The sequence below is a fragment of the Pararge aegeria genome, chromosome 25, assembly GCF_905163445.1.
Source record: "Pararge aegeria chromosome 25, ilParAegt1.1, whole genome shotgun sequence".
NCBI lineage: Eukaryota > Metazoa > Arthropoda > Insecta > Lepidoptera > Nymphalidae > Pararge > Pararge aegeria.
In genome coordinates this window covers 1233332-1245532 of record NC_053204.1, presented here as the reverse complement: position 1 = coordinate 1245532, position 12201 = coordinate 1233332, and the positions used below count along the sequence as shown (strand labels likewise).

At 36.2% G+C, this 12201-nt stretch overlaps 1 protein-coding gene across 2 annotated transcripts in view; it reads left to right on the top strand.

The window, feature by feature from the left end:
* Positions 1–12201, top strand: part of LOC120634705 (thyroid receptor-interacting protein 11-like) — an 88319-nt gene that overhangs the window by 59670 nt on the left and 16448 nt on the right. For both annotated transcript variants that reach the window (XM_039905477.1, XM_039905478.1), the window contains one exon: positions 8293–11508. In XM_039905477.1, the coding sequence (XP_039761411.1) occupies positions 8293–11508 (3216 nt within the window). The remainder of the gene's footprint in view (positions 1–8292; positions 11509–12201) is intronic.

The following is a 12201-nucleotide window of genomic DNA, read 5'->3' as shown; positions in this document are numbered from 1 at the left end:
CCCCTCATGCTATAACGGTATCGTCATCATCATCCCATTACGGGCCCACTACAGCGCACGAGTCTCCTCCCACAATGAGAAGGGGTTAAGGCCGTAGTCCACCACGCTGTTCCAGTGCGGATTAGTGGACTTTGAGAACATTATGGAGAACTCTCAGGCATGCAGGTTTCCACTCGATGTTTTCCTTCACCGTTGAAGCAAGTGATATTTTAATTCCTTAAAACGCATATAACTTAGGAAAACAAAATACTCGCACACGCAACACACACACACGCGCACACGCACACAAACACATACACATACACATACACAAACACACCCACACCCACACATCCATAGACCCGTGACACAAAGCCGCTATATGTAGCGGCCATATGTAGCAGCGGTAAGGCTCCATATTAAGGTTTACGAGCGTTTCTTCACCGGGTTCTGAGCGAGGCCCAGTTTGCCGAGCGGTCACCGATAAGAGATAAGATAACCCTCATACCTTCCGCAGTTCAAATAATGTGACCGTTACGCATGCGTTCGGTTTAACTTAATTCGGTTAGCGAGATAAAATACAACGGGGCGAAGTTAAAACGAAATGGAGTTTTTTAAAATCCACTGTCAAGGCTTTTATTTATAGTCCTAACTAATTAATGCCCGCCGTTCTTCTTCCGCGCATATTAAGGTGTACCGTATGATATGTGGGATGAAAAGTAGCCTGTGTTACTCTCTGTCCTTTTAACTAACTCTATGCCAAAAGTCAAGTTAATTTATTGCATAGTAAGGGCGTGAAGGACAAACAAACAGACAAACACAGCTAGTAAATTACGCATCAAGTTGATGGCTCACCTGATGGTAAGTAATAACCATCGCCTATAAACAGAGCAACAATTCACAGGGCATGCACGGAGCATGTCCTGCGACATGCCCAGGGTATATTCGACCAGGGTATGCATAAAGCAGGTACATGGCATAGAATGGAAAAATTCCCTGTCCAAAAAGAGTTATATATAAATAATATGGGGTAGGCAGTGCTTTTGTGCATCTATGAAGTGCACGCCGCTGACCCTGTGTCTATCTTTTTGAGACGTACGCCTTAAGCCTTATTTGCCTGTAATTACAACGGCAAACCGCCCTTTTGAACGGGACACAGCATTGCAACAATGCTTCTTAGCGGAATTGTCTTTATTTAATTCATTGAAGAATTGAAAATATAAAAGCAAGTGTTAAACGACTAAGACACCGGACACACTAACGATGCAAAGATACCTCATCTTTGCATCGTTCGAATCCATGTAGGACTGCGGTGCATCGATAATGCAGTCGTATTTATATCAAAATACCCACCAACTCAATGTCATGAACATTGGTTGTTAATCAAAGTTTAATTGTTTACCCACTTTATAAATTTATTGTAACACAAGACTGTAATTTGAAAATTTTTTTTAGGTTTTGTATAATCTTAGTTGACAGTGTTCACAAATACATACATACATACTTACACACGAAAAACATGACCCGCATTTTCAGTTCCAAGACAATGTTTGTTTCTCGTTGAAAACTATCACCCCTCATGCTATAACGGTATCGTCAGCATTATCATCATATCAACCCATTACCGGCCCATTACAGGGCACGGGTCTCCTCCCACAATGAGAAGGGGTTAAGGCCGTAGTCCACCACGCTGGTCCAGTGCGGATTGGTGGACTTTGAGAACATTATGGAGAACTCTCAGGTATGCAGGTTTCCTCACGATGTTTTCCTTCACTGTTGAAGCAAGTGATATTTTAATTCCTTAAAAATTTGAGGACGCGTGCTGGGATTGTGCTGGAACACACACACACACGGACACGAAAATAATAAAAGCAAGACTATAATTTGAAAATTTTATTCCGGTTTTGTATAATCTTAGTTGACAGTGTTTACAAACGCTATTAACACATACATACAAACAATCGAAAAACATGACCCGCCTCCTTCCGCAGTAGGGTAAAAACGAATATAAAATTTCAATTAAACTCAATTTGACGACTCAAATTTTTGAGGGATCATCAAAAATTTGAAACTAAAACAAAATTGAAAACTGCAGCCTGCAACGCACAGCTGAAGTCGAATCCGGTCGTAGGTCACTCGCTGAACTAGGAAGTGAATCCTGATCCGAGCACTCGAAGCCGTTTTATAGGCCATTGTTGCCGCACGAACCGCTTTATGGCACCTCTATTTCTATGCAAGTGGTTATAAAATAATCTACGCATAAAGTGCAGGTAATTGTTGCCACTACCTTGCCCAGTAGTCGCAATTGTGTACATATTTTGACGGCCGATTGGAGCAGTGGGCAGCGACCCTCAGTGGCGTGCATATAGGGTATGCACAGGGTATGCAGGTGATATAAAATGAAGAAAACCTCCAGTACGAGTTATAAAAAACATAAGGATAGGAATTGTAAGAGTTATAAAAAGCCTACCCTTAAGTATTTATAACTCGCATTGGAGATTTTCTTCATTTTATATTATCTGCATACCCTGTGCATACCCTCTATGCACGCCACTGGCGACCCTGCTTTCTGAGTCCAAGGCCGTGGGTTCCATTCCCACAACTGGAAAATGTTTGTGTTCATGAAGATGAATGGTTTTCAGTGTCTGGGTGTTTATATGTATATTATAAGTATTTATGTATAATATTCATCAGTCATCTTAGTACCCATAACACAAGCTAACGCTTACTTTGGGGCTAGATTGCGATGTGTGATGATATTTTTGGTACTGGGGGAACTTATGAGGTCGCGTCACCGATGACCTCGACATGCTCGTGACGTAATGCTTCAGACGAAGATTAGTACACTAGTTTTAGTAGTGGTAGAACTTTTGGTCAAAGTGGTCTTTTCTTCAAAGTGAGTGGTCTTCTTTAGCTGCGTTGAGCGATTTTTGGTAAGAGAAAGTGAATGGGTTCGCGTCACCGATGACCTCGACACGCTCGTATTGCACCAGACGACGTTTAGTATAGTAGTTTAATTGGTAATTGACAAGAAAAACCAATATACTTTCTCATTACGTGATCAGATAAGCGATAAGGCCGCCTTTTATAAAAACTCAAAGTCAAAAAAAATATCTTTAAAAATATCTAAAAAATATCTTTAAATATCTTTCAAGTAGGCCCATAGGTGGCACTTTTGATGCGTACATAAGAATTACACGGTAGTGAGATGATGGCGATAACCACATTCGTAAACTAAAGCTACGAGGGTTCCAAACGCGTCCTGGTATAAGAAGAAGCCCACAACAAACTTAGCCGGGTGTTTTTTTTGTTATCACCATCTCACAAAGTCATTTAAGATTATTAGAAGAGCAACCAGGTTAGAGCAATAATTCACACCCAAGCTTTTTTATCGATAACGTAGTCCTTTATACTATAATAGGAATTTTCTATAAGCTTACGTTTAATTAAAACTTTGAACTTTTTAAGAGACGTCTCCAAGATGTCAATTGGTAGTTTATTGTAGAATTGTATGCAATTTCCTTTAAACAAATTATGAATTTTATGTAACCTAGTATACTGCACTATATTCTGCATCTGTCTTTGTTTTTCTATTCTTCTTTTCCGTCTTAAACTTGTAGTTGTGTGCAAATAAAAAAGTTTTAATAAATAAAGCTGCTGTAAGCACGCTGCGTATAATTCGTCCACAGACTGCATGTGCACGAAGTTTGGCAAATTTGGCTTACTGTGGGCATCATAAAGTTCAGAGTAACTCAGCGGGCGATGGAGAGAACTATGCTCTGAGTATCTAAGTTATCAAATCACGAATTACGAGATAAGTGAAAGAACTAGAGTTATCGACGTAGCTCAACGAGTCACTCAGCTTAAGTGGCAATGGCCGGAGCACGTAGCTCGGAGAACCGACTTTGGGGTACCGAGTGCTGGAATGGCTACTCATCACCGTTAAACGCAGCATTGGTCGACCCTCAACGAGGTGGATCAATCGGTTGTTATGATGCTGATGGATCTGTATAACGCATAAATCGCGTTGAGGCCACGTCTTCGTCGTAATTATTTTCAATTAAAATTAAGGTTTTAGTTTAATTTAACCACACAACAGTCGTCGCTAACGGGTTTATCGCTATTTCACGCATCGCTTGCTTAAGTAAGAATGAAAAAAAACAAACTTGTTTCCATACAAAAAGTGTCACCCCATACAATTAGTAACCAAATGAAAACGATAATATACCTCGCTCATTATAATTTTAGAGTACTGTGTTTCGAATCTTAAACCTCAACTACTCAACGCCTGAAGTCTGTACTCAAAATAATTAAGGACGGATAAGTTGTATAGCACACAACAATCACATTAGAGCAGCGTGGTGGGTCTATACTCTAAAATTTCGCATGAGAGAGTAGGACGTTAATAAAGGGCGAGAGTTTTATATAAATTATTGGCGCAAACATTTGACCCAGTGTGGCAGCAAAGTGGCTGCAAGGGCCAATAGTCCAAGGTCTATTTGGCCCAAGGTGTAGAATAACTATATATTATAAATAACCACTAGACTAGTATGTTAGAGTTAAGGTGGTTTCACACTAGAGCTTTGCATTGCTCGAGGTGTGTTTCTTTTGATAATCGTAGTATCTAGATACTTACTAGTTTCTAAGCTATTTTATTTTGGTCTCCGAGTTAACTTGTGAGATGGTGATAACAAAAAAATTTACTCGGCTAAGTTTGTTGTGGGCTCTTCTTAGACCAGGGCGCGTTTGGAACTCTCGTAGCTTTAGGTTCAAGTTGGCGAACGAAGTTATCACCACCCTCATACAATTATGTAAACATATTACATGGATTTGACTGGAGTGAATATAAAATCCACCTGTATGTCTGTCACCAAGCCTTTTAACTGCTGAATTCTGGAATAGTAAATTAAAATTTACGTATATAAATTTTATATAAATTGATCACCTTAAGTCGAAAATCTAAATAAGTGTACCTAGTTGGTTGCAAAAGTGCAAATGGTGCTTTTTTGATTCAATTTTGTCCTTCAAGGACCGGCATAGGGAGAATGGACAGGAAATGTTAATCGCACCGTCGAAAGGACAATATTTTGTCTTTTCCCATAATTTTAAGCTCCTTACAATATACGGAAATAATATCCAAGCGATGACTTCTCCTATACCCTGTTTGCCAAGCTTTGGCTGGTGGACACGTCTTTTTTATCCCTTGTCAGAAGATAAACTCGGGAGGTATCTTTTATATCTTCAGCAGGGCTAGCCACGGCAACAGACCAAAATTATATCCCCCAACTATATCCCCTGCCAAGGGATATAACTAACGTGTCCACCTGCTAAAGCACGGGAACAGAGAATAGAAGTTTCCCCCGTTTACTATTGCACATACATTATTTGGATAGTATTTCCACCCTTGCACCAGTGTTCTGAGAGTTGATAAAGTTGTGTTAATTTTTATGCCTGTCCTTTCGGATATCGAACAGTCCTAGCCGACAATCTCCCTCGCGTATCTAACCTCGCGGTCTAGTGTGAAGCCAGCCTTAAACTGAGCATAGCAACGTGCAGAGGCAAAATCGTCGGTTCCAAAGAGTGAACGACAATCGGCAAGGGCGAATGTTATTCGTACCGCGTACAGTCGGACACGTGAACAACTGCACCTGTAACGGTGGATTCCACTTATTGATTTTTTTTTCATTGAGATAACATTGATGGTATGCCTTTGGCTTCTTCTTACTGATTATTTACTTGTCTTGCTTTAGCATAGGCCTCCCACAGGTTCTTCCATGCTTTGCGATTATGGACTTTACTTGTCCACAGAGGTCCTGATGGCGCTCTCAAGTCATCTTCCCACCTTCGGAATGGTCTACCCCTTCTTCTCTTACCGTCTCTATAATCCGCCTTTGGCTATAAGAGAGGCAAAATCTATTCAAATCCTTAAAAAACTTTTGAAAGATCAGCCTTTGTCTCAATCGTCTGATGACTCGTGATAGCTCACGCCTCACTGCTCCCTTTTTTCATTTTTAATTTTCATGTTTGAGGGTAATTATTTATTATGTTTCATATTTAATTTAATATATTATTTTACTAAATAGAAACTGAATAACATTTTATATATTATATTTATATTGGTAGTAGCTTATTCATTTATTTGTATTTAGTTACATATATTGTTGTTTATATATTAATTTAAGTAATGAAGTATTTCTTACGGGTAAAAGTACCACCTACCACCACCTACCTTTCTTCGACACTGGTTGCCTGGAAGAAATCGATATAAAGCGGTAAGGCCGTCAAATTGTAAACGTTGTTTTGTTTACTTCTTATTTTTTAGGTACGGGTACTTTTTGTGCTGCGAATATATGTGTGGTGTGAAGTATAAAGATTGAAGAAATTGTATATTGCACCATACAGATTCTCGTGCTTTTCGCGGAGTATAGCTAATTAAGCTTAATTTTGATATAATGCACGGAAATCTGTTACGTTTCTATTTCTAATCTGTTATATTGTTTTGAAACAGTGTACTTATTTTTATCGCCGCCTGTACATGTACATAATTTGCATCAGCACGTAATTAGCAAATATTAACATTATTGTAATCAATGCCAAGACTTTTGATACTCGCTTTATATTGTTTAACCGCCTTCACATGTGGAAGATGTTGCGATAATGACCTTCTTTAACATTGGTGCACAACACCGAATCAAATCAATATTGGACAAAAACTTACTTATGCATTCAAAGACTGCAAATTAAAATATATACGCTGATTTATAGGATACTAGATATGCACCGCGGCTTTGCCCGCGTAAATTTCGGAACGCAGCGTAGTGCTGCATAGTCTACACCTATAGTCATATATGAGATTTTTGACAAACATTTTTTTATCTTTCAAAATATCTAAAAATATCCTGTGTTACTTCTGATACCTCCAATAATACGTGTACAAAGTTTAATGATGATCGGCTAAGTAGTTTTCGCGCGAAAGCGTAACAAACAAACGTACATTCACATTTATAATATTAGGAAGGATCACAGGTTACTGTGTTCAAAAATAATCACAGACAAACACTATTTGGCCGGCCGATTGGCGCAGTAGTCAGCGGCCCAGCTTTCTGAGTCCCAGCCCATGGGATCGATTCCCATTACTGGAAAATGTTTCTGTGATGAACAAGAACGTTTTTCATTGTGTTTATCTCTATTTTATAAGTATTTATGTATATTATTCATTAAAATATTCATCAGTCATCTTAGTACCCATTACACAAGCTACGCTTACTTTGGGGTTAGATCGGGATGTGTGTATTGTCGTAGTATATTTATTTATTTGTTTTTTTATTCCATCCTAAGCCTTCTAAATTATAAATACTTAAGGCTTTTTATAACTCTTACAATGCCTATCCTTATGTTTTTTATAACTGGTACTGGAGATTTTCTTCATTTTATATCATCTGCATATCCTGTGCAAACCCTCTATGCACGCCACTGTCCACGCCGCTAAGACATCGATACCGAGTATTTTTTTTGAAGTAGGGTTTGAACAAACAAACGTTAGGGACAAACGTGCATGATATGTAAAGTGTACGCCTGTAGAGCAATTAACAGTGTTACAAACGTGAGTCAGGCTATAAAACGTAGATAACGTATCGCGTACAAACAGACGGACATGTTCCATAGAGCTAAACTATTCACAACCTTAAAAAATTGAAAATAGAGATTATTTTTCGTTGCAACCATATGTTTCATGAAATAATTTCTATTGCTATAGAGTGACTAAGGTATTAAGTATAGGTAGTTTCGTATTTATTCTGTGTACAGTCTGTTTTAGATTATTATGAAAATGACAATTTTTTAGCGCTGTGGCCTCATAAGTATGAAAGTCTTTGGGTCAAAAAAAAAAAAAAATCAAAATTCATTTCACCATTCTGGTCATCATCATCATCATCATGACATCAACCCAATACCGGCTCGGTATAGAGCACGGACCTCCTCCTACAATGAGAAGGGGTTAAGGCCGTAGTCCACTACACTGGCCCAGTGCGGATTGGTGGACTCCACACACCTTTGAGCACATTACTTAGAAAAGGAAGAGGTGCGAGCTGGGATTCGAACTCGGTACCCGAAAGTGAAGTGGAAGTTACCACAGTGGTCTATCTATATAATAAAAATTTTATTACTTTTATATAAATTTAAACTAATACTAAAACTATAATCTTATAAACTTATACAAAATTATTAGTTGGTTTTTATATTTCTGATTTAGGTTTAAAATTCAAATGTTTCCTTTAAGAACATACTTTAATTTTTGCCCTTTCCTCTTTACAGAGATTATCAAGAAAAAATGGCCTTAAAGAAGAGGAGTCAACCTGGTACTGGGATCCGCCCTCGCCGGCCTCTAGGAGTGATCATGAAATCGAAAAACAGTACAAGTTGCAAATACAAGCTTTACAAAGCGAACTATCCGCCCTGAAGGACCGAGATGTGCCAGATCATATAGTAGACAACGATGAAGAAGTCGTAAGACTTCGACAAGAAAATCAGAACCTAACATGCAGCCTTGAAGACTTAGATAACCAACATCAAGTAGCCATGGAAAGATTACTAGCACTGAAAAAAGAACTACAGAAAAACTTCGAACTCCTTAAACAAGAACATCATGACCTAAAAAACAATAACGATGAATACATGGAACAAATAAAAGTATTAAATCGGCAGATAAACGAAAAAGATCGAGAAATAGAAAGTCTCAAATCGGCACATCCTGATTATGATACTTTGTTACATAAGTACCAAAATTTGGAAAGGATACATAGCTTGTTAAAAGAAAACGCAGAAAAATTTCAAGAAGAAAACCAGGAATTACATGAAGAAGTTTTTAAATTACAAGAAAAAGTTACCAAATTAGAGCATGAAACAGAAGTCATTAATAAATCCAATGAATTGTCCAACATGGTGCCAATTGAAAAGTATGAGAAATTATTGAAAGAATATAATGATTTTAAACAGAGGCGCACCTCTAGTCCTGTACATCTTGATGAAATAAATATAGACGACAATGCTAAAAGTGTGATAGAAACTCTAAAAAGGGATATTAATGAACTTAAACTGAAGTTGTCTCAACGCGATAGTGAATATAACGAAGCTATGGAAAGTAATATTATAAAACCAGATAAAATAATGCAGCTATACAATCGATATGTTAATTTTGATCTACCTGTAGATTACGTTGGTGAAATGCCATTGGGGACAGAAAATGTTGTTATGCAAAAATTAGAGGGTGTATTCAAATCATTGAATTCATTTAAAAAAGATATTGATGCCCTGGAAAATAAACTGTCAGAAAAGAAGCTTAGCATAAATAATTTTCAAATACAGATTGAAGATTTAACTACAGAAAATGAATATTTAACTTCAGATATACAACATCTCGAAAGTGAGCTAGAAGAAATGAAGAAAAACAATGATTTTCTTATTTCAGAAATAGCTGCATTGAAAAATACTTCAAAACTGGAGCCTATAATAGAAACTCCTGAAGATAATTTTACAAAATTAGAAACTGAACTAGCCGATTGCACCAGAATAAATAAAACGTTTGAATCTGAAATCAAAAGAATAGAAAATGAACTTATTGACGTTCGAAATGAAAAAAAATCATTGCAAGAATGCCTAAATGATATGAAAAACAAGTATACTTCAATGCTTAGTGAGTTAAAGATGTGTAAAGCTCAAACACAAGCTGTGCAAGAGCTAGAAAGCAATGCAAATGTTACAAAAAACGTTAAATTACAGGAAGCTGTTGATAAAATAGACAACTTACAAAAACGCTTACATTCAGCTAACTCAAGAAATGAGCAGCTATCAATAGATATTCATATCTTGGAAAACGATAAAGTATTACTTACGAAACAAATAGAAGACCTTAGACATGAAAAAGAAACGATACTTGATTCATATGGAGAGTTAGAAACTGCAAACAAAACCTTAGATAGCAGAATAAAAAATCTTGAGAATGAATTGGAGGAATCTTTAAAAAGTAGACAAAATTTGGATATCAAATTAACAGAACTTGAGAATGAAATAGAAGCCTATAATATCAGTCAACAAATTGAAACAGACATTAAATCAAAAGAATCATTCAGTGGACCTGCAACCGATATGGATAAAGTTTCAGCAGAAACAGTAACTGCCAGTAGATTAGAAGAAATACTGCAAGAAAACACAACACTTAAAGAGAAAATTGAAGCATTAACTAAAAAAATTTTAAACTTACAACACCAACAGCAAGAGTTAACTAACGAAAACAATTTGTTAAAAGAAAAGAGCCTCGACCACGCTCACAATACGACTAAACTTGAAGAAACTTTTAATACGTTAAAGTTGAAAGCTGATCAATTTGATGCCAATAATAACACAGTATTAGCTCTCAAAGGAGAAAACAAAAAGCTTTTAGAAAAAAAAATCCAACTGGAATTAGATCTTTCTTCTACAGACAGAAAAATTGCACAACTAGAAGAAGAATTTGAGAAACTCATTTCTGATCTGAATGAAAAAGATTCTATTATTGATAATCTAAACACAACAGTAAATAAAAATAAGGTTGAACTTGAAAACCTACATCAAAATGCAACTGATCTTGAAAATAGTGTCCATATCAAAAGTCAAGAAATCGAAAGACTTGTAGGTACTGTTGACGAGTTAACACAAAAACTTAGCAGCACTAGTATAAGTTCTAACTTAAGTCATGAAGAACTCAAAAAATTACAAGTAGAAAAGGAAGATATCAACAAACAAATATATACTCTTAACGATGAAATTAATAATAAAAACACAGAGTTATCTAAAATGAATTCAGTTTTGCAGAAATTACAAAATTCTTATGCAGAAAATAAGTCACTATTAGATACCAAAGATAAGGAAATAAAGGAACTGAATCAATCAATTGTAGAGTTAAGAGATAAAATAAAAGCATCAGAAAACACAACACAACCGAACGATGAATATGCAAAATTGTTAGAAGACAAACAGGCCGTAGAAAAGTTGACAACAGAGCTACAAACCATTTTAAATACAAAAGAAAAAGAGATATTAGAAACGCGGAATAAGGTAGTGCTACTAGAAAATACATGTAAAGAATTTAAAACTGTGATAGACAACGCAACCATTGAAAAAAATGAATTAATAAATTTAGTGAATCTAAAACACAATGAAAGCATACAATACCACAATGAGATACAGAGGCTTAACCAAGTGTTACTTGAACAAAATAATGAATTTAAGAGAATTCTTGAAGAAAAAGATGTATTACTGAAAAATTATGCAAAAAATTGTACGAATTGTGACACAATACGACAAAATCTCAAAGAAAAAGATGAAATAATTATGGCTTTAAATCAAAACGTAAGTGAACATGAAAGGTTAAAATCTGAATTAGATTCTGCAAGTCAAGCTTATAAGACATTGACAAAAAAATGTGAAGATTTAGACAAGAGGTTAACGAATCAATTGGAGACTGTTAAAAAATTGACGGCAGAAAATACACAGGTACGCTATAAATGACTTGTAGGATACAATCAGCTATACACTTACAATTAAATATTTCTTATTTATTTGGGATACACGAATATTATTAGAAGTGGAGTAGAATATAATGTAGTTAGTGAGAATTTTGCTTAAAACTGGTAAATTAATTTAGTGTTGCCGACGGTGACGATAGCAATCAATCCCAATCAAATTGATGTCGCTCTTAATCCTAGGTTATTGCAAATTAATTTAGAGATTAATATTAACGTGTATACGCCTTCTGTGATCCACTTATCCCGGCAGCAAAAATCTGACGAAGATTTTTAGAAATGGTGGAAAGTGCTTCTCAACGGACCACAGCAAATTTCTCTCAATCAGTGCGATGTTTTTGTTAATGGTGTTTAACCATAAGCAGTTGAAAAGATAGGTTTTTGTATGGTATAAAGGACCTTTATTTTGTTTAAGTAAAAATTCTTTAGAATCGTTGTGATTTGAAACTCGATGAATCGAAAATGCGTCACGATAAAAGGTATAGTATAAAGTCGGCGAGAGACAGATCAGACATAATAAAACATTACACATTTTGTTACCAAGAAACAGAATGCAGGCTTCTTTTCAGAAATATCACTTCTGGCGTGTGTGAATTGCACAGGTTTTTTTTTCGGTGTTAAGTTTTCTGTCTAGAGGCATTATGTTAACAATCTTAACTAGGGG